We start from the raw sequence: 23,499 nt of genomic DNA, 5'->3' as shown, positions 1-23,499 counted from the left end.
AGCCGGCCGGGAGCGCCAGCCCCGGCACGCTCAGGGTCTTTACAAACAGAAAACGTCGAAACTTCTTCCTCGTCAGAGAACGGCGGGGCCCGGTGCGAGAGGAGGACGGTGCGAGGGACGGGGAAGCGCCGCCGTACCTGGGACGCGAGGCTGGAAGGTGATGTAGGATTGCCTGAAAACCTGAGCTGCAGGTTGCTGAGACAGAACTCTTGCTCTCTGCCTTTTTGTTTGGTTTTTGTTTTGTTTTTTCAATTTTTTTGTTTGTTTTAATAAGCGTTTGAGAAACATTAAACCTAGTCCGATACAAAAGTAAATAAAAAAAAGAGGCAGCTGATCTTCCTAGGATTTACGTATCACTCTTCTGACTGAGCCTGTTTTATAAGGACAATAGTAAATCCACAGGTGTTAAACTGGATTTTAAAGAAATGACAACAGCTTCACAAGAATACTAAGTGTATTGATTTGTAGGCACTTTAATCATAGGATGAGGAAAAACATGTATTTAGTTCATGTATTGTCTATTTATCCACCTGTCCGCTGTACCTAAAAATGAAGTAACTGAGAACATCTCTGCATGTAAACAAATAAATATGTCATAGTCTGTATCCTGTATTATAAATCTGATTGATAGATAAATAAAATCTAGTGATGACTGCTAAATATTGAAAATTAAATATAAGCAAACTGACATTTTGTATAGATAAACTGCTAAGTCCGCTCTTCTTTATTAATATATACAGAAGTATATAATTTTCTGTATTTAATGTGTAAAAAACCCCTTATTCAATGCCAATAAATGATGGAAGACTTTTACATCAAATTTCTTAAACAAATAAGATTATATTGAGATATCTTTCTCTCTGACATGAAATAAATTGATTTAGGTTTCACAAAGATGTGAAGTTTTATTCTCAAAGTGTCCTGAAAGCTAGGAGGGCTCTGGTAACCATGTAATTTTATTAAAAGCCAATCAAAGATCAGCTGTTTTCTACAGCCAGTCACAGTCCTGTAACACATGCACACAAAGGATTAAAAAACCCCAAAGAAACAAAACAACTGGGGATGTGGTTTTAATTTTAATGACTTCGACTTCCAGGTGATGGGCACCACACCACTGAAAGTATGTGCTGCTCTGTAAATCTCATTGCCTGGCTGAGTCATAAGACTTGGCCTATGAAAGAAGCCAGAGAGGAGCAAACCCCAGTTGTGGGGAGCTAATTACTCATAAAAGTAATATGAACTTTTTCTGCTAGGGGAGATGTAAGGCATGGAGCACACAGCAGCTGGAAGGTAACAGGTTTGTCTCTCCACAGATCAGCCTGTCTCTGTGGGACAGCTGGTTTAGATTTGTGGATAAATCCTGTAGCAGAGAACCACAAAGCTAAAACTTCATTCCCCTTTTTTTCCCCTCTGTTTAGAAGGAATTACAATTATCTTTGTACATTTTTTCTTCCAAGGATCAGCCTAGGCTGATTCATTCCTCTTCTCACATAGTATGTGCATATTGGGGCAATCAGAATGAAATCCAGCACTATCACAAATAAGCAACTACCCTCAAATTTATGCAGGTACTACTGCCACTCAGATGTATCCACATTTAAGCACATCCCATATGCTTCTGTTTGTAACTAACCCATGTTAGATTTGTTACAGGCTTTAGTGATCCAGCAAGAGTATAAGTAGAATAATTTTTAAAGCCCTATAAAATTTATAAAATTGTCAAATTAGAAATATGAGGTGGCAACACCGATGTCAGGAGAGCATTCCTCAGTATAAATCTGTGCAGCTTATCCAGATTTCAGCAGATTTGCCACATAGGGAAAGTCAATCTGAATATTTTGCAAAGGATTGAAACTGCATGATAACTTGCATAGAACTATAACTGAAAGTCTGATCACAGATTCTTTCTCAAAGACATATTTGTGGGAAGACTTCTAACCTTGTCCTTTAAATGTTCTACACCTGAAACTACAGGTAGGGATTATTCCAGCTATGGAAGCCTATAAGGTCATGGTTAAAACAGAGAAACAAGGAGTTAAAAGGCTCTGCTTTAATTGTTATTTTATTAATGACCTTGGCTGGTCATTCAGCATTGCTGCCTCAGTTTACCTATCTGCAAACAAAGACTAATGGCCTCAAAGCTGCTGCTCACAAGCTGGGTGATGCTGTATGGAGAAAGGCCCAGGAAGAGGTACCCTGCACCTTGGAGAAGTGGCTCAGTCATCATTCCCCACCACCCCAGTGAAATGGGGAGGTAAAGGCCCTAAGCAGCTGAGCTGTAACTTTTTACATGCCCAAGAAGTTCCTCTCCTTGCAAGTGCAAGGTGGAACAGCAGCTCTAGGTAAGCCATGAGGCAAGGCTGTGAGTCCCAGAAGGACATGGCTCTGTGTCAGTGAGCCAGACCTTGGCTGTGTCTACTCCCATGGCCCCAGCAGGACAGGGCTGCATCTAAGCTGACCTTGGGGAAGGAGCTGCACTGAATCACTCCCTGTGCCACAGTGGGGCCAAAGCCCACATCCACAATGCAGAGAGTTAATTAGAATAGGTTCTGCTCATGCACAATTTAATTTGTTTGATCCTCTCTCAGGGGATCTCTCCTTTCACCTGTGGGGATAGTGGGACCAACTTAGGTGTGGGAATAGGAGAAAGTAGGTTTAGTACTGCCCATGGATGTGACAGATTTGTTCCTCCCCTTCAGAAAGAAATTAATTCTTCCTCTGCCTAACATGCAACATCTCTATAAGCCCCACTTTTTGTAACTCTTCCCCTTGACACACATTTCACTGATCCAGAGAAAATCATCTGAATTACTGTATTCACAGTACAAGATGGTACAAGGCTTGCTGCTATTAAACGTTGGATTTTGTTATTCTCAATAAAATTGAATACAGTTCAGGTTCATCTTCTTTTTCCTTTAGGCCCAGGAGTTTAGGATATCCAAGTGATGTGAAAGGGATCAAGAGATTCCCCACCTATGGTTATGAGATCTAACTTTCAGGAGAGTAAGGTCCATAAGCTGTATTTAATTCTAACAGCAATAATCTGAAGAAAAGAGGCAAAAATGTGAACCTCAGTCTGAAAAAGTCGCAGAAGTAGAGAACATCTCTCACATACAAGCACCTTCTCTCAACACCATGTGTTAAAAATATACATGGAAAGAAAGCTAAAATAGCTGAAAGACCATGGCTGAAAAATTAATTTATACTCTGTCTGATAGAGTTCAGCATGCTGCAAAGACACAGGAGAGGCAACTGGGGTTAGTTCTACACAATTAAATTAACTCTTCTGTCCCCAAGAGCTCACTCTTTTGCAGGTTGGCATGTCATTAAAATTCCTTAGTGACTTGGAGAGCAGAATGTGGATCCTAAAGAAGAAACCATCAGCACTAAAATATAGTTTTCTACTGTATCAAATCTTCTCAGGTACATGAAATCATACTTCTTAAGTGATACTAGCCATAAAAATGAAAGGACAGCAGGACAATCCTTAAGTGCTAAAGAGAAAATGGATAAAGTCCATTATAAGATCTTCTACAGAAATTAATTAATTGAAGTGGATTTTAGAACCTCAGGAGAAGCCTTCAGATACAGGCAGCCTTGCAATTTGGTTGAACTACCAGTCCATTACTCTCAGTTTACTGAGGAGGTGATTACCATCAGTTGCTGAACATAAGTGCCTTTTTCTGCCTTTTAAACAAGTATTTCCACACTTTAAAATACACACTTCTCACTGAGCCAGAGACCAGCCCAGAAGCAGGCTGAGGGCAAGAGAAATGAGCAAGTGGCACCAAATCAGGTGAGAAAACTGGACCCCAGCAGCTGAGTCCTGAGCTGTTCTTCATGCTGAGAGTTGTGCCCTTGCCTCCTCTCTGGCTGAATCGCTGAGGGGGGACCAGGTGTAACCACAGAGTGCTAAAGTTTCAAAAGCCATGGAAAAGAGGGATTGCAGCCCCACATCCTTCCTAAACCTTTTATTAGGGAAGAAAAAGGGCAGAACAGGCAGTTACATATAATGGATTTTATACCAGTTAACTCCTTTGGTGCCGTGAGCCAGCTGTTGCTGCTGGAAGGAGCAGTTGCTGGTACCAAGGATATGACAATAGACTCTGGGTTCATTTCCTACCTCAGGGACCAGGGGCTGTTCTGGGGCAGCTGGAAGGAGAAGATACTGTTCTATTTAGCAGGAGGCACAGCAGTGCAAAGGAGGCGGCCTTGCAGGCAGGATTAGCCCAGGATTCAGGAGGCTTGCACAGCCTCACTCAGCAGGACAGGCTTTCCACCTGAACCCACAGCTTCTCTGCCCACTCTGTACAAAGGACTGTACAGCAGTGTTGGCTGCCAGCAGCAGCAACACCTAGACATAGACCCTGAGGGGGGCAAGGAGGTCAAATCACCTCCTGAGGACAGGAATAGGTACCTTGGAGAGAATATTCCCCAGTGGTTAAGGGCTCACAGTGGAAGAAGCTCCCCAGGCAAGCCCCAGCTCTGTGATCCACAGAACTCACCCCCCACCCCCCAAAGCAGAGGCGAGCCCAGGGCCGCCCGCACACACACAGGGCTTTGAAATTCTATGCTGAGGAGCACCATGTAGGTGCCAAGAGGTTTTATGGTGACACATTTGGGCTGCACATAGGTGTGCTTGGGACAAAGAAAACCTCCTGCAAATGGGCTTCAGCCAGTTCCTTAGGAGAGCTGCTTCTCTGGGAGCTGCCATATCCTCTCTGACCAGGGAAGCCAGAAGCTATGCTTCAGCTCTGCCTAGCAGTAGCTAAAAAATACTCCACAGCAACATAAATACACCTCCAGCTTCTAAGGGCCCAGTGACTGAGTTTTGCTCCCCAACTTATCTGCCACGCAACCACAAATCCTCTTATTGCCTTTAACAGGCAGGAAACTGGAAAGAATTCACAGATCCCAATAAATCTGTCTATTTCTAAGAAGCTGGATCCTTCTGAGCCTCCATCCCTGATCAAGCCCCTGACTTTTTGTTTCTTTATACACCAACATCAGCCTAGGCTTGCACTCTTACAGTGCTTGATGTCATGATAAGGAGGAAAACTCAGCTTATTTATGCTTTAAAGCATTTCTCTCCAAGCACATGTCCTTCCAGCATTCTCACCAATACTGTAGGTGTTTCTAGGCTCACAGGCACAAATAAGAGAAGAAATGATGTGGAAGTGGCTAAAAACTCAGATAGATTTGTGGCAGAAGCCAGGAGCTAAATTTCCTTAAGCTTTCCAAATCATTAGAGCATTGTCAGAACATGTTTTCCTCTGGATGGAAGTGCATAGCATTTACTGAAGAGTTTGGCATGTAAAAGAAAGTAAAGGAATATGCCAGGGAGAGAAAATTAATTGGGACAAAAAAGTAGATGGCACTTTTCTTAGTTTTTCAATATTAAGTGGTTGCTACTTTAAGTCACCAAAAGAGTAAAGTTTTAAAGTACTGGCTGTCATTGAATACAGACTACAGATGAGTGAATACAGATGAGATTTCTGCCCATCAGTAACCAGATATGAGGTTACTTATTAGCAGTGATTTATCAACATTTACTTGAAATGGAAATAACTATCTGCAGTATATTTCTGTTATTGTTCCTATTTTCCTATAAAAACAAATCACACCAGACTTGTCTTTTCCCTTACCACTTTTGTCATTCACCTGCTGAATTGCAGAGGACTTTAAGCATAAACAAAGAAGATTGATCTGCTTTCAACTTGTGTTAACAGGGATATAAAAATAACATCCCAAATACCAGGGGAAAAGCATGTGGTCATAAAATATCCACTTAAAAGGCAAAGAGGTGTTGATAAAACACTTGAAGATTTTTTTTTCTTTTTTATATATATAACCAGGAAGGCAGCTCCTGAATTTTAGTATAAACAGACACCTCTGAGGTAGAGAGAGTACTACTGTCATGTCTTTAAAAGATTTTACTGATATTCAAATAGATTTTGTGTGTCTCACAGGCTGTTGGAACATCTGACGAGAAGCTTTATATAAATCCTTGTCCAGCCACAGAGGGAAATGTCCTTGAGTTTTCCCACATATCAGAAAGGTTAATAGAAAAGATGATTCTTTACATAACTCATCCTTCAAAATGGCACTAAACAGTGCTTTTAGAAGAGCTGAAGAGTAGAGCCACAATGTACCTGGGCATCACCTTGCTTTTCTACAACTCCTGAAAGCCCATCAATAGATAAAGCATGTCAAGGTGTTGACTAAGCTAGGAAAATAAATGAACATGTCTTAGACAAGATCGTAATTACCAGATTTCTATGCCTGATTATGTCCTTGAGTCTTGGTTTGAAGAAAAAACCTGTAAACCCAGGAAGCCATAACAAAGAGTTAACAGAACTGAACTGGGCTGCCCAACTGCAGGCTTGGTTCTCACAGCAGTCTCTAAATGTTACACTTTTCCCCCACACAAATATAAGAAAGTGGCTCAGGCTCCCCAAGGCAGCCTCTGCTGTGCTGGTGAAGGCAGATGAAGGTTGTCATTCACTCAGCTGGAGAAAACACTGCTTAACAGTCTAATTTCTTGGAGAGACACAAGGTTTCTCATTTGTTGTCAGCACGAGGTAAGACACAGGGAAGGCACCACACCACCTAAAGCTCCCATGGCTGCGCTCTCTTAGGTGCAAAACCCTGGCAGCACAGTAGAGGTGTCTCCCTTGATTTCCTAATGGGTTTTCCCTGCAGACGGAGCATTACCCAGTCCTCAGACCAGTGGGCTGACACAGGGGAAAGCACTGGGCACCAAGTCACTGACTTGTAAAATCTGCTGTCAGGCTTATGTGTTCTGCATTTTCCCACTATTCCCATGTTGCTATTCCTCAATATCACAACTCTGTGGCTTTAGTCTTCACCTACAACAGGGGTAGCAAAATGAATCCTTCATCACAATAGCCTTCTCTGCTGGAAAACAGTTGTGACATGTTTCTCATCACAAAGCCCACAGAGATTTCTCCAGAAATGACACTAAGACATCTACTATAGATATGCTTAGCAGGCAACTAAAAGACAAGACTTAAATGAGCTGAAATTACAGCACAAACTGTTTAGTGAGGTCTCTGTACAGGTAGCAACAGAGATACATTTTTTCCTACTCCATGCTGTCTCACAAAGTGCTAATAGAGTCAGAAAACATGTTCTTGCTCGTTACCTTTCCCAGAAAGTTTCTCTTGTATAATTCTTCCTAATCTAAAGTTAAAAAGCAGACACCCATTATTGTGTATTTCCTTCTAAGGGATCAAGATTCATGCTAAGCAGTAACTTTCATTAGAACAGGAAAAATGTAATATTGAATCCAAACTCTTTTCACACCACTGTTCAGAGGCAAAGAGGAAACCAAGAAATTTTTTATCCATTAAAAAAACCAAAACAAAACACACAAAGGAAAATCTGACAGGAGCCCCTAAGCATCACATTCTCTAGGAAGGAAAAATCCTTAACACTTTGCAGATAGAGTCCATGTACTGTCATTATTACTATCACAAGTCTTTGCTAAATTTTTTTTCCTCAGCTAATCCTCAGTGAGGATACTGAGCTAAGCAGTCACTGATGTTACCTGTGAGTTGTTTGACCCACCTAGGGAAGGCAACTTGACATTGCAGAGCCACAACACTCCTGCAAGAATTTCAGTTTAGAGCCTTCCTGTCAACAGCCACTACAGAATCAAGGATGTTCATCCCATCTTACTCCAAAAAAACCCACATTCTTTTACTGACATTAAGCTCTCCCAGTCCTTTGTTCATACAGAAGCTTAAAAAAAAAAGCTTGAAGTAATTTACAATTAAGTTCACACTTGTTGCCATCTTCCTCCCCTATTCCAAAACAGATGTTTCCAACTACAAAGCAACACAAGATTCAGACATATTAGCTGAGCAGACTAGGTCAGATGAACACACAAAAGACTAAGAATTTAATGTTGTAGAGGAACAGAAAAGAACAATACAATAATTTAACTTAGAGTTACACCCAATATGGGTTAACTGACCCTTTTCTCCATAGACTCTGATAATCTATTTTCCCAGTAGATACCACAGAAACAATTTTACTTGTGAATCTGGGCAGCACGCTGTGGTTGCTTAGGCCACCTAACTGTGACTTCATAAAATGAAGTAGTTCTTGTTCAGTGTGTCAGAAGTTGGTGCATTCACCTGCAGGGAGAAGAGACGTACGTACAAATCTGTTACCTTGCAGCAGCAGTACACTCGGTGTTCCAATAGTGAAATTTAAGACTGACACCAACCTGTCCTTATTGTTTTACTTCCTAAGAAGCACTGGTCCAGATGACACTTGCCCATGTGGATGTGCACTGTGGGCTGTAAGACATTTCAGCTTTTAATTCCCTGGACAGCATAACCTAGGACTAGAAGTCTGCAACCTGGCATGATTAGTGAGAGCACATGCCAAATTGCTGAGCAAAAACACAGGAGAGAGTAGAGACATGTCTGTTTTCTTACCAAATCTGTGTTTCCCAGGATTGCATCTCCTTGGACAAAAGAGGTCTAAAGGCTGTTGCTTAGTATTGCAGATCACCACACTGCAGTGGAAGTACAACTACAAGACAAGAATATTTAGATTATTTAGGGAAGTCTTATTTGGAATCCAATGTGTACTGATCCCAAAGGATATGAAGGTTGTGTCAAGGTGGAGGGTGGCCTCTTCTCCCAGGCAACTAGCGACAGGACAAGGGGAAAATGGCCTCATATTGCACTAGGAGCAGTTCAGCTTGGGTATTAGGTAAAAGTTTTTCACTGAAAAGGTGACAAAGCATTGGAACAGCCTCCCAGGAAAAGTGGTGGAGTCACTATACCTGGAAGTGTTCAAAAATGAATTGATGTGGCACTTCATAATATTTATTTAGTAGGCATGATGGTCAAAGATTGGACTTGAGAATCTTGGAGGTCTGTTCCAACCTGAATGAGTCTATAATTTTGTTTTGTGAACCGAACAAAAGTGGATGGCCTTTATTCATCCCTGGGAGGGTGTTATGCCTTCAAGGAGGTGTCCAGCAGCCCCAGGCAGCACTGGCCAGCTGAACCCTTACACAGCATTGGCTGCATGCATCACCCTGGGCTCACCCGTCAGGACTGCCAACAGCTCATGGCAGAACAGAGACATCTGACCTGCTCTTGTGACAGAGATGTGCCCTGGACAAAGGTGAACATCCTCACTTCAAATCTCTTGAGGTGCTGGGGAAATTTTACTCTGAGGCTGTAATTAACTTCGTGGAAGACAATTCTGTAGGAGTCTTTGTTGTTTTCACACCTGTTTGGGAAATATATGAGAGGAAATGTATTTGATCTAAACCTTCAACCAGATCTTCAAACACAGCAAAGAGATGAAATACAGCAGAGCTTCCCTCTCCATTTTCCTTGGGCTGTAGGGGAATGAATAGGATCTCCCCAGTTCATGATCCCTGCCTTTGCCCACAGTCAGGGTTGCTTCTTGCTCTTTATTTCCAGCCAGAACTGTTAGCTAGAAGCACTTCTGCCCACCCACATGACCTTCTGGCCCCAGAAGGCACAGCCACTGTGCTGACACTAACACATGCCCCACAGATTAGCAGTAATTGCCTCCAAGGTGACCTCTGCCACTTGCACCTCTGCCTTTTCCTCCCACCTGAGGTCAGCACCCTGTGCTGAGCAGTTACCAAACAGAGGAGGGAAGCCTTCCTCACCCATGTATAAGGATGTGCCACTGGGGGAGGCTGTCCTGGCTTTGGGAATGGGTAGCCCAACAGTCATCCAGGTTTAGGTCCAGTCTTGCATCTTTAGGCTGGAGCAGTTCAACTTCAAAATACAGAGCCTCCCTCAGGTATTTTACCAGAGGATATTCTGATTCCTGGTAGGGCTCTGAATAGGATTTCTCTGCAAGAGAGTATTGATATTAGGAGCTTCCTTTTTGTGGAGGAAATATTCACAACCTTTCTGCTTCACTCTTTTTTCCACTACCATTTAGTCTGATACAGTAATACTAAAACCTGGGACAGCATACAAATGTCAAGAATTGGGGATAGAATGGCAAGAGAGCAAGATCAGCCATGAAAGGAAAAATCTCAAACATATTCCCCAGCTCTGAGGATTCAAAAATGAAACACTCCTTCTGCAAAAAGCCATTAATATTGTTATTCAAAATTGTCTCAAAGGTAGTGAGAAGGGAAAATGAATTAAAAAAAAAAATCATAATGGCCATTCCAGTAATCATGAATGTTTGGTTCAGGCTTCAGTTAACCCTTTATGCTGGCATAGGTACCACTTTAAAGCAGTATCTTTGACACAGGTTACAGCCATTGCAGGGAGTTGCAACACTTCAGGAGCTCATAGGACAGAGAAGCTGGCATCACATTCACTACACAAAACTTACATCATGCCCAGACAAAGCAGGAAAACCATACATGTGTCAGTGATGCTAAGTCTGCTCCTCTACTGATATTTGACCATTTGTGTCCAATTTTGGAAGAGGAAAGTCCCGTCAGAGGCCTTAAAAATTTTCCTCTTCATCCTTTGATACAATTAAAAGTCATCTGAACATGGTGCTGGGGAACATTTTCTACACTGCCCTGCTTGAGTAAAGCGGATGAGCAAGATTAATCTCAGGTCCTTTCTGGCCTCAGCCATTCAGTGATTTTATAGAGTCTAATCATAGTTGTTACCTTTGAAAAGCTTCAATGAAAGGGCGAGACAGCCAGACCCTGGCTGAATACTGGGTGGTGGGTTCTTCTTGGATTCATATGGAACATCAGCAGTCTGCTCAACTGGATACAAGCAGAGACATTTCAGTCTGAAAGAAAGGGTTCAGCATTAGATGTTTTACAGCCAAAATAACACGTACAACCTTTTGTTAGGGAATGACACTTACTGGTATATGGGAATATCATCGCCAGGTCTGAAATAGAGTACCTCGTTCTCATATGTCACAGTTGTGCTGTTGAACTGAAGGATGTACATCATTACAAACAGGACAGTCACATTCGAGTCTGATTTGTGTTTGGCACATTATCTACATCCCTCTGCTTGACTGCCAGATTGCACTAAGCAGAGTATGCTTACAAATAGGCAGAAATTACAAGCCAAAAGCCCAATGCCCACTGAACTAAAGCTGACCATAAGTGACAGCTGTGCCATCAAGAAGAAACTTTATTAGCTTGAATATGACAGAGCACCGTAGAAAAGGAGTGCATGGGTCCTGAGATAAAGAACAGCTGAGCTTATTTACTGAATCAGTGAGTAGAATGAAGTGCAACAATGCAGGAACAAACTGCATTTAAGATGATCTGAATTTAGGCATGCTCTGGTTATTTGTTGTTTCATTTGTTTTCTATTTGTACAGTATTTGGTGGTACAAATAATACCCACTCTAGTCTTTGGCCATGTAGTCATTAGCAATACCCAAAGAGCTTCTGCAAGGCACACAAGTACATCTGATCAGCATAAACTCCCATTCAAGCCAACCATGAAACAATTCAGAGGTGTCAAACCGAAGGCAAGTTTCAGAAAGCACCTCTGATCTTGAAAAAACATTTTTACCACTCAGTAAGAAATTCTGCTCAACTGAATTTAGTAAGCTCAGAAAGAGCATAGATGTACTACTGTGCTAGTTTCAGCTATGACTTCCATGCAGCTTTGAGCTCATCTCTGAAATTCTGCCAGGTCCAGCAATAACCCTACCCCAATGCAGAGTAAACTTGATGTGACCAAGTCCTTACCTTTCTACTTGTTCCACAAGTGTTGACATTGAACTTGAAGGTTGCAGTTCTCTCTGTCACTAGACTGGGCTTGCACTGTCTGTCCCTCAAGACAAGCAGAGCAGTGTCCAGATCTTCACCACCTACCAGTTTGATTGCAGTAATAATCACAGTGCCATTGGGCAGGCACTCTGAAAGAGAAATATACATTTTCACACAAATCAGGATTCAACCTCCTCTTGTAGCCTAACAACAAAGTTCCGAATAGATTTGCTGGCAAGTTCTTTTGGCAGCCCACAAGGAGCTCTCACTCTCTTCAAAAGGATTTTTCTAGCCAAGATATTCCATACATTTTAATACTGATGAGTTGTTAAAACTCTTAGTATCTGGGGTTCTAACATCTTTAGAATGACTGTTTTATATGCTGATTCTCCCCACATTCCACCAAACCCCTCCCCACCTCATTCAACTCTCAAAACAACCACAAAAACCCTTTACATAGCTTCTTGATTCTGGAGGTGTGTGGGGAAGTAGACTTTCCCACTTCCTTCCCCCATTCCTGTACTAGGCAGGATAGCCACTCCAACGTTTAATTATACCTGCCTTGTGGCATATTAACTGGTAGGAAATGTGACAAGCAGACAGAGTGCCACACAACTCTAAAACCTAGAAACATTTCAGACTGCATGGCTTAGTTTTGCAACTCAAATAGCATTAACAGCTAATCCCCAACATGCTATTACGTATTAGCTCTGAAGGTGAAAATAAGCAGGAAACTGAGAAATCTCTCCTCTGAGCCAAGGTGATGTCATCCTTCAAGGTTAAGTAGAATGAAGCCTTTATTGCAGAGGTATGAAAGCCCTAGAGATGACAATCACAGGTTAAACAAGAGAATACACACTGTTCAACTAAAGCATTCAAAAACTAAAGAGGGCAGGTTATCACAAGCCAAAGATAATGGTGCTTGAGCAAAGTCAGATCCACAGGATGTATTTAAACAGGATGATTTTAATCCAGAAGCTCACAGGGTGAGCTTTTTCAGTTGTTTTGCAGAAGAATGCAATACAAACTCCACTGCATGTATAGTTGCCCTTAAAAATGCTCAGCCATACAGTAAATGCAGAACACATTTCTTTTTTTCTTGCCCGTTTCTGCCAATATTAACTACGGGAAATTAAAGTTTTCTTACAAGGGCAGAAAATAATCCTCCATTATACCTTAGGAGACTATTTCAAAGAGAAGTTTTATTGTGCTTTCAGCAATATACTGTGCCTTGTTGATATCTCATAGCTAGAATATGCCTTTCAATTGCTACATGTTGGCAGCCTTACCTCATAGCTCACATGAGGAGAAAGGAAAGGGACAGAGATTGCCAGGTGAGTGCCATTGTCCCTCAGAATGTAATTGTACTTCTGTGCAGCCTCTTGGGTCAGGTGCCAGTCTGAGATGAAAGGGAGCCAGTTTTGGTCCACATTCCCACGAGTGATAATGAGATGAAGGTTCCTCCCATCACAAAACCCTGTGGCACTGGGCAGTACTGCAAAACAACCAAGAGTCAGCCAGCTGCCATCAGTTCAGTGCAGCTCCCTGGGCCTGGCAGCATCCCTGGCTGAAATCAGCCCAGCTCACAGCCAGAGTTCACAGCCAGGTTGGTGCAGTTTTGTCTAAGTTCCACAACGTTTACCTGCATCTTTCACAGCTGACAGTGCAACTACTGGGACAACAAAGGTCTCACTTGATGGATAGGTGATGAATGTGAGTGCGACATTCAGGGTGTAGGCTCTCATGTCCTCTCCCATATACTAGGAAAATCATATTTAGACATGAAAAATCACCAAATGATACCATCATTTCTATACCATGGGATGCTGCAGTGCCTTAGTACACACCTCTTTTTTAACACTTGGTGCATCAAGTGAGACTTGTAGTACATATGCTTTGCTTCCATTAGCATAGCTGGTCCTGTGTATTAAGAAGCCATGCTGAACAGCTTCAGGTACAGCCACAACAACCCCTTCAATGGTTAAGTTCAAAAGCTCTGCATCTGGGAGGAATGTTCCCACTGTAACATTCATTAGTCCTGCACTCAGATTTAAATCTGAAAAGGAAAAAATAGCATTTAAGCTCTTAACCTTATGTACTAAAACCTTTGGTAAATTCAATGTTCAGCTACTTACTATTGGTTATAGCAACTTCTGCTTGTTCAAATGGTGTTTCTATTTCCTTGATGATAGTATATTTAGTTAGTCCCCATTTGTTATCTTCCCACTGGTGTTCCAAGAGCAGGTTGATGGTGTATTTTACTCCAAACTGTCCATTGCTCACAGAAGTCTAGAATTCAAATCAGTACCCTTTAGTATAGCTTGATTTTGCATTAAAGTTATGTTGGAGCATCTCAAGGTCAGCTAAATCTACAGCCCCAACCAATTGCTCTTTTTGCTCAGGAATCCTGAACTCTGGTATCCCTGTTTAGATTATCTCAGAATACTCAGAAGACTTCCTTTAGAAAATTATCTCCCACTCCCCAAGATTCTAAGCAGCAGGGGACTATTTCACAGTGAATAGGGTTGCTTATGCAACCTCACCAGAAGTTCAGTTGCTACATTTGCCCAGGATTCAGTTCACCCCAAGCAGCTCGATTTAGATGTGTAGTCCCAACCCATCCAAGAGCACATGGTCTGCTGGACTAATGGGTTATTCCCACTCTCTTAAGTGGTTTGTATGAAATACAACAGAACCCATCAATGCTTTACAATCCAGTTAGAACCATCTCAGAGGAGTATGACATCAGGAATAGGTGAAAGCTCCATGTTGACCTGAGTAATTAATGAATCAATAGTTCTGTGTAGTGTTCTGTCTACCTGGGCTTGCAAGAAAAGAAATTCTTCATAAAGTGGTGATTACAAATACTATCTTTGGTCAGGGCTTCTGGAGTTTTTAACATATCCTTTGCTCTCCCTCACTCCCATCTTGCATTTGAAAGGCACAAGATGAAGAATTATTCCTTATCAGAAAACAAACATACATCCCAGAATATTGCTTGCATATTGCTGGCACCTAATATAAGTAACCAACCTTGTAATAACCACCTTCTGCACCTATTGGAATCTTCATTGTAATTGTTAACTCATTCAATAACACATATTTCCTGGAAGCCATTTCCTTGGCAGAGAGCCTGTGTAGATCCACACCAGCTTCCACAAGCACATCCTTAAAGCCAGTCATTCCAGCAGACAGTGGTGGAATATACTTTGGAACAGTCCAGGTGATTGTTTTGTTTGTGTAGTCCACACCATCTTAGGGACAAGAGATGAAAGCTTTCAGCTCACTGGTTGTGATTCTGTCCCTGTACATTTTGGCATTGGAGCATGGTACCACACTCCTTACCTACAGGACATGCCACAGCAGTATCCACCATCAGGATCACCCACTGGTATTTGTAAAACGTACTTGATCTCAGCACAGAAAAGGTAATTCCTTGATCCTGTAAGGAAGGAATCTGGTTAGACCTGCACAGCCTGGCAGGTTGTTGGGCCAGAAGGTGCACACCAACCTCAACCAGCTGAACTTGGGCAGCAGTGTATGGCACTCGCAGCAGAACCCTGGAGTCTGAGGTGTTGAGTCCATAGCCTGCACTCCAAGCATTGCTCACGAGCAGAGCCCTTTTTTCTTCTGGCTGATGAAATACTATTTGCCATAGTGAGGCTTCTTCTGCCTTTGCCTACCCAGAGAAATGTATCAATAGTTTAAACATAATGTTAAAAATAACATATTTATAGCATTGAATGATTTACTGCGTTGAATTGCCCAGCAGTTTTGTTGCCTTACTTTGAACTTTACTAGTGGGATATCCCTCCAGCTTTCCCCACCTCATGCGTACAGAAAACTTTCCATATTAAGAGCAACAGAGAATAACCGATGGCACTAACTGCACTGCTGAAGACTCTGCACATACAAGAATCCAAGAAGAAAAAAGCCTCTTCACAGTTTTATGGGCCATGGGATTTTAGTTTGTTTTTTTTTTTTTTTTTTTTTGTGCAAAAGACAAGCTAAAACCAAAAACAATCTCTTAGTTTTAGTTTTTACTAAAACTAAAACCAAAACAATCTCTTGCCTGCGGAAGACTTGATTTTTTCCTTGGAGACATAGCCTACAACTGTACTTCTAATCTATAAAAATATACTAAAACCACTTGATACAGAAGTTCTGTTATTGTTACTTAAGTACTTTTTGAAAGTACTGCCTGGTTAATGAAAAGAAAGATAGTTGTGCCAGAGGTAGCACTAGCTTTTGCTAGAAAGAAAACCTGTAGTTTTACTTCTGGAAATACAAGAGCCCAGTCCTCAGGTTCATCTTGAACAAAGTCTTTTATGGTCTGTGGAACCTCCCTCCTGACAGAAACCTGAGGAGAAAAAACATCTGTAAGGGGTTTGCTGATAGCACTTATTTCCTTGTCTTCAACACCCTACAAGCCTTTTTCAAGGGAAACCAGAATTTCCTAGACAGAGATGCCACCATGCCTGGTGATTCACCTATAATCTGCTTAGTTTAATTTTCTTTTTATTTTTCCACCTATCTTCTACTTTCTATTTCCACTTAAGACCAGAGTTTGTTCTTGACTCCAACATCCTCTTCCAAGAGGAGTCCATTTCCCCTTCTGCATTCCTCCCCAGCAGGCAAACTTCCTTCAGGAGGTGTACATTCTCTGTTGTCTCAAATAAGATTTATTGGGGCAACACTCAAGGAGTTCAATCTACAAGCTTAACCTTTTTGATGTGATTTTACAGCTTTATTAACTATTACTGCTAATATAACTTATACAATCAAAATATAAATGTGTCACTTAAGATGCATATTGTGCACTCACTAACAAGCTGCTCATGATGAGGCAGTCTGAAGCTGACAAAATTCTAGGAATATGCATTGGAAACACAATCTAAGAGAGCATCTTGCAGTACCTACCTCTTTACTTCTAGCACTTCCCATAAGTACTTACCTCCATGTAGTTATTTTCACATTTTATCTCTCTGGGACTCCACAGACCATAATGGCAACTTGCACTTTTCAGATGAGTTGTAGCATTGCTCATATCAGGAGTGTGAGATGCTTTGATTTGTACAGTTACTGTGAACACATCTTTCTGTGTGGACAAACGGAACATTTGCCTGTTAGACTGCTTTTCCCTAGCTGGGCACCACCCATCCTAGTGACTTTAAATTAAATTACAAAATACACCCACCAGTCTCTGCACAAAAGAGCAAGGCCATACTGAAGCATTATCACTTAAAATTTCATTAACTGCACAAGATATATGCACATAGGTGTATTGCTACACAGCAACATAAATATTTTGGGCAGCAGGTTTCTTCCTTTTGCACAGGCCCAGAACTGAACAATAAGAAAATAAACAAACAAACCTAAGAGATAGCTGATTTTGTGGTTTATGACATAGTTGAAGTGAGCCAGCAACCAAAGTTTTAGTTTTTACTGTGAAGTGCCTCAAGACATTAAATATTGTTAGGGCAGAGTGCAACACAGCTGCCAGATGCAATTCCATATTGTAATCCACAGGAAAATAGTTGCCCTTTAAGGACACATATGATATACTTCATGTGTTCTTCTGTACATGGTACTCCAAATGGCAGTACCATGGAATATTCTCAGACCTCTGGATACATTTGAAGAAAATGATATTATTCTCTGCTAACAGATACTCAACACATTATGACGCCTCATTTAATGTCCATTATTAGTTCAGTAATTTCTCACATAAAGTTAGTGTACAAGAGCACTGTAGTCAAAGTGTCTGTAACAGACTCACCTCTAAGTGAGAGTGGCAGCTCAGTGCAGAGGCACGGAGCTGAATGCTCCTGCAGGTGGTGTGAGTTACTGTATAGCCACACTGGGCTGCCATGGCCTCATCCAGCTCCCAGGCTGTGCCAGACTGATCTACAGGCAAACAGAGAGCAAAGAACTGTGTTAACTGTACTAACAAGTACAACTCCTGCTCTGCTAACTCCTTGAGAAACCTGCTCTGGCATAAGGATTCAGCCGAACTTGCTGTGATACAGCCCAGCTGTATTTCCTGGGCTCAGAGGATTGCAAAGTGGGGAAAGAGCTGTGACTAAGTGTAAAGAAAAAAAGAGTGGTAAAATTACAGGCACACTGAGACAGGAAACACTTGCAGCTGAAGCACTGGAGATGGAAAAAAACCCCAAACCACCAATATGGTGACCGATGACAACAGCAACATCAGGACCCTGACCTGTGGCCGGTGCAGCTCATATTTCTCTGATGCCTGCCCAGCACAGTCTCTTCAGGAGACACACCACCAGGATGTTGAACACACTAAAGATTAGCTTGGATGTTTTGAGTATAAAAACCATTTTTATGATTTTGAGCTTTTTAGTGTTTTGTGTTTTAGTTGTTTTGGGTTTTTCCTTAAAAAAAAAATAATCTCTTTATGGTTTAAGATATATGTATCCCAGCTACAGAGCGTTTTTGTGTGTGATGTCTGAACAAAGAGCGTTTTAAGTGGATTTTGACACAAAACCCACTTCTAGAAAAATGGATGGCATGGAGAGCTTTTTCAAGGCCAAATTTACATTTATACATGTAATCTTAAAGCAGGTGTTTATATCCCAAAAGTATCATCACTGTGCCCTTCCAGGGCATTCTGTGATGCTTTTCACAGAAATGTACCACTTGCTGACTACTAAGTCCATAGCTAGAGGCCCCAGCTAATTTTTCTTAAAACTTCATTAAGTATATGACTCCACCAAGCTGAAGCCACTAGTACAAAAATAAATAATGTTGTGCCAGCTTCAGCTAGTGAATTTTCAGAACAGTATGTGTGCTGTTAACAAAAAACATTCTTACAACAAAGAAAACCCATGAGATCCAGCTTTAACATGCCTAGAAACTACCATGTGCATTTCAATTTGAGCCCAAAATCAAGTCTGATCATGGCTAAGGTATCAAAAAACAAGTCAACAACATAGATTACTCAGAAATCAAGGTAGCAGTTTGGTTTACTTACAATGAGATCCAGCCTACTAAGCTCTATAACAATAGAATAATCTAGCATTGTATCTAGGGAATTCTAGTATAGAAGCACCTCAGAGTATTTGAAACATTTTACCATATGTAATTCTCTCACCAAGTTCTTCTACATCAACTTACCAACAACAAAAAGAGATAAGTATTTGTCTTCAAAGTATTCTGCACTCAGTGTTATCCTCAGGAAGTCCCCCAAGCACTCTGAACTCATGGGTCCTGTGTTGGATGTATTGAAAAGCTGGTAAGATGGGGATTCAAAATAAAATACAAACAAATCTGCTATTTCCCAGATTGCTTTGTAAAGTCAGTGTTGTGACAGTCATACATCTCTGGTCAGGAGAGGTGAGAGGTTGTGTTTATACTGGCAGTAATTCCAGGAGAAAAGCCAGCTCCAAAATTAGTATCCTATTACTAATGGCATTCAATGATTTGGCAATGCCACCTGCAACAGCTGGTCATGGAAATAGAATTTTGGAACATGGTCAAAAAGGTACTACATTGGCTGCCCCAATCTGAACACCTCAGATGAAGTAAAACAAAATGTTAAAGTCCCATGCACTCCTGAAAAGAGAAAAAAACCCAACCTGTAAACCAAAAAAATTCCAACCAACAAAACACTACAAACCAACCACAAAATAACCAGTAACTTCCACCTGTACCCCTCTATTCAGAAGAGCAAAAAGTCAGTTTGGGTGGAGAGCAGCCACATAAGCTGTGCCCTTCATTCAGCCTACTCTGGTCACTTGCCCAAGTACCAGGACCAGAAGCCAGCTGGCTCAAACTGGGAAAGGACCACACAGGAACAGAGAAAATGGCTTGAACAGCTCCAGTCCCAAGCTATCACCACAGCATAAACCAGGCCATGGCTCCCAAACCTCTTCCAGGCAGGAGGCAGGAACACAATGTCCTAAGTGCAGGACTAGAGAAGGCCTCTTGTTTGACATGCACATCTGATAAATGGGGATTTGTTGCCTCAACGGGAGTTTCTATGGCATCATGAGCTAACACTAGGTAGACCTTTTATGATAATGGTGCATTTTAGGAGCTGAGAGGATTCTTTTTCCTAGAGGGTTCAGCACCATAGGCTGACATTTACTAGTGCTGCAATTCCTATGTCAGAGATGGTCACTCTGAGGAGCACAGACAGATGCTGGTGAACATGACCCTATTCCACTCCAAGCTACCAACTGGATTCAGGGCAGAAGCTAGATAATTGCTCCAAGTGGGATAAAACCTTCTCCAGTACCTATTTACTTTGATCTTTGGGGATGGCCAATGCATTTTATACAGGACCCACAGTGAGTAGGGCAGACAGTCCTAGAAACAGTTCTCTGCATCTGCTGCTCCAGTTCCAGCTCTATTTTGTAAGGAAAGACTTTTGGCTAGGAAAACTGTTTCCTCTGAGATGAATCACTGCTATCTTTATAATATTTTGTCCTGATTTTGGCTGAGATAGAGTTCATTTTCTTCCTAGTAGCAGGTACAGAGCTGTATTTTGGATTCAGTGCAAGAATTATGCTGATAACACACTGAAGTTTTGGTTGCTGCTGAGCAGTGCTTAGCATCAAGGCAAAGACCTTTTAAATGGCTCATGCTCTGTCAGGGAAGAGCTGCACAAGAAGCCAGAAAGTAGCACTGCCAGGGCAACTGACCCGAACTAGACAAATGTATATTCTATACAATAGACTGTCATGACCTGTATATAAACTGGGGGAAATTGGCTGGAGGCACCAATCACTGTTTGGGGACAGACTGGGCGTCAGTTGTAATGAGTGACTATTGTGCATCACAAATTTTTCTTAGGCTTTATAACATTAAAAAATAAAATTATAATTAGTGTTGTTATATTTTACTTGGTTGCAATTATTAAAATATTGTTCTCAATCCTTGAGGCTTTTCCTGAGTCCCCTCCCCATTCTGCTGGAGTGGGAGGGGATGAGGAATGAGCAACAGCTGCCTTCTACTTAGCTAGATTAAATTATGATAAAAGACCTTAGATACTGTATGGAGACTAACAACAACTACACTCAAGAGAATAAAAATAAATTCCTTATTAATTCATCAGTATTTGTTACCAGAGTGAGGAAAGGTAGAAACATTTGCTTAATATAGTGACACATTAAATTAAAAAATGCAATTTCCAGCAAATCCTTTCATGTTAAAAATGTCACAGAAAAACATGCAAGTAAGGCTGCCACAAGAGCTTCACTCTTCTAAAGCACATACATAAGCCTAGATAACACCTATGGAAAAGCCTGCAAACTGATGTGAAATCAGTTTGCAGCAACATTACCTTGTGTCTCTTGAGTCCATACCCCAGAAAAAAATATCACTATTAGTGATAACCTATAAGAAAAGACAGGGGTTAGCAGCAGTTTCAGCTGTGACAAGTTGATAACAAATTTCTTGCTCAGAAAGTTCTCCTCAGAATATTAAATTAGCCTTGAGTTTAGGCCAATAGTTCTAGACTAGGCAATTGGAAAAATGAATTTTCCTTAGTAATCATTAGAAAATTAGGGAAGATAAACCAGAAAAGTGAATACATTTAATGCCTTAAGTAAGATCATTTATGTTAAGTAGTCATAGAGCTCTCACCTCTGCACCAAGTTCAGCTTCATCATTCATTTGCTCAGCCTCTATGTGTGGTGCTTTTTCCTTTATAGTACCACACACACACACAAAAAAAATCTCCTTTCACAGTTTTGCATAGAAATGAAAGCCCTTCTGAGTTTTCAGTCTTGGGTTAAATAGAAAGGCTGCCACATTTATATTGATGAGACCCTTTTTCAGCTGTTTTATCCTCCTAATTATGAACCTGTAATTCACATCACCTGATTATTTGTTTCACTGATTGAATCTGCTCCTACTTGGTTCCCAGGTCTCTCTATTTTTATGTCTGTCAGCTCCTAACTATCAAGTTCTCAAGACTCATTTGGTTAGAGCAGGTTGCTAATAATGCCAAAGTTGTGGGTTTGATTCCCCCTATGGGATATTCACCTAAGAGTTGGACTTGATGATCCTTGTGGTGCTCTTCCTACTCAGAGGTATTCTGTGAAATTGGTGCTGTTCTGATAAAGCACAAGGTAATCCATCATTTTGCAGCTACTGTGCTCTTGTGTGCTGGGTTGACCCTAGCTGGATGCCAAGTGTCCTCCTCATCTAGACAAGGGAGAGAAAATATAAGGAAAGACTCTTGGGCTGAGATAAGGACAGGGAGAGATCAGTTACCAGTGACTGTCTTGGGAAAAAAAATTAGACTTGGGGTAATTAGTCTAATTTACTGCTGATCAAATCAATGTATGATAATGAAAAATTAAAACTAGATCTTAAAAGTAATTTCCCCTTACCTATGCCTTCTTTCTGCACTCCATTTCCAATTTTTCTCCCTCTTCCCCACCAGCAGCACAGGACAACAGAGAATGGTGGCTGTGGCCACTCCCTTCTCCTCAGGGGAGGATTCAGAATCCCAGAATCACCAGGGTGGAAGAGACCTTTAAGATCATTGAGTCCAACCCAGCCCTAACACCTCAACTAAACCATGGCACTGAGTGCCACATCCGATCTTATTTAAACACATCCAGAGATGGTGACTCCACCACCTCCCTGGGCAAACCATTCCAGTACTTTATCACCCTTTCTGTAAAAACTTTTTCCTAATATCCAACTTATATTTCCCTTGGCACAGTTTAAAATGGTGTTCTCTGGTTCTGTCAGTTGCTGCTGGGAGAAAGAGACCAACCCTCACCTGGCTACAGCCACCTTTCAGGAAGCTGTAGAGAGTGATAAGGTCACCCCTGAGTCTCCGTTTCTCCAGGCTGAACACCTCCAGCTCCCTCAGTCGTTCCTCACAGGGCTTGTGTTCCCCTCATCAGCCTCATTGCCCTCCTCTGGATGCACTCAAGTGTCTCAATGTCCTTCCTAAACTGGACTTCTCACAATCTTCCCCTCTGCCACTCCCATAGAAATCTGTCCTGTGTGAACTTTTCTGACATGAGCCCTTCCCACAGGCTGCAGTTCTTTGCAAACAGCTCCAATGTGGTCCCTCCCATGGGGATGCAGTCCTTCAGGAAAAGACTATCCCCCACAGTGCCAGTCAGAAAATCTTCTCCAGTGTGGGCTCCTCTCTCCATAGGCCACAGGTCCTGCCAGGAGCCTGCTCCAGCAGGGGCTTCCCACAGGGTCACAGCCTCCTCTTCAGGCACCCACAGCTCAGGTGGGATCCTCCTGCAGGTGAATCTCTCCGATCCCAAGGACCTCTGGGGGCACAGCTGCCTCACCATGGGCTGCACCAGGGGCTGCAGGGAAATCTCTGCTCTGGCACCTGGAGCACCTCCTGCCCCTCCAGGGTCTACAGGGCTGCTGCTCTCACATGTTCTCACTCCTCCTTCCTGGCTGCAGTGGCATAGGGCTTTCTTTCCCCTTCCTAACTCTGTTATGCTAGAGATGCTCTCATCATCCCTGATGGGCTCAGCCTTGGCCAGCACATGTGTCCTGGAGCTGGCTGGAATTGGATGTTGGACATGAGGGGAACTTCTGGCAGCTTCTCACAGGAGGCACCCCTGTCGTCCTCCTGCTAGGAAAATGTTGTTACCCAGAGCCAATTCGTCCTGTCTCCTCTGTGGAGGATTTTGCATAGCCTTCTCTGGACAGCTGAAGTCTGCCAGAAGCAAATGAATAAAATGCAGTTTTAAGGCAATTGGGTTAACAAAATAGGAAGAAACAGTTGACCTTTAAAATAAGAGGTC

The 23,499-nt window shown here is 41.9% G+C and overlaps 1 protein-coding gene across 2 annotated transcripts; it reads right to left on the bottom strand.

Moving 5' to 3' along the window:
• Nucleotides 1–7,479: 7,479 nt before the first annotated feature.
• Nucleotides 7,480–21,514, bottom strand: LOC132071171 (zona pellucida sperm-binding protein 2-like). Of its 2 annotated transcripts, none has more exons than XM_059468557.1 (22): nt 21,350–21,514; nt 21,048–21,100; nt 18,878–18,970; nt 17,517–17,644; nt 16,692–16,835; nt 16,002–16,097; nt 15,249–15,416; nt 15,083–15,179; nt 14,771–14,991; nt 13,873–14,026; nt 13,585–13,793; nt 13,380–13,497; nt 13,027–13,232; nt 12,439–12,556; nt 11,717–11,886; nt 10,870–10,943; nt 10,664–10,791; nt 9,689–9,878; nt 9,135–9,276; nt 8,469–8,565; nt 8,255–8,327; nt 7,480–8,162 (listed from the first exon to the last, which is right to left on the bottom strand). In XM_059468557.1, the coding sequence occupies exons 1-21, from the start codon at nt 21,373–21,375 to the stop codon at nt 8,269–8,271; spliced, it is 2,691 nt and encodes an 896-aa protein (XP_059324540.1). In that variant the 5' UTR covers nt 21,376–21,514; the 3' UTR covers nt 7,480–8,162; nt 8,255–8,268. The 2 variants fall into 2 exon arrangements, with proteins under 2 accessions (XP_059324540.1, XP_059324541.1); XM_059468558.1 differs by having other exon boundaries at nt 16,014–16,097.
• Nucleotides 21,515–23,499: the final 1,985 nt, after the last annotated feature.

Source organism: Ammospiza nelsoni, chromosome 3 (genome assembly GCF_027579445.1).
Source record: "Ammospiza nelsoni isolate bAmmNel1 chromosome 3, bAmmNel1.pri, whole genome shotgun sequence".
NCBI lineage: Eukaryota > Metazoa > Chordata > Aves > Passeriformes > Passerellidae > Ammospiza > Ammospiza nelsoni.
Note: the sequence above shows the minus strand (reverse complement) of the source record. Positions and strands in the feature narration are given on the sequence as shown.

Bases quoted from the DNA above. Each gene is read 5' to 3' on its own strand.
- LOC132071171 (XM_059468557.1), bottom strand. From the start codon at position 21,375: ATGATGAAGCTGAACTTGGTGCAGAG. The intron at 21,101-21,349 runs GTGAGAGCTCTA...CTTTTCTTATAG, and splicing joins AAGCTGAACTTGGTGCAGAG to GTTATCACTAATAGTGATAT. The intron at 8,566-9,134 runs GTCAGATGTCTC...CTTGTCTTGTAG, and splicing joins CATCTCTGTCACAAGAGCAG to TTGTACTTCCACTGCAGTGT.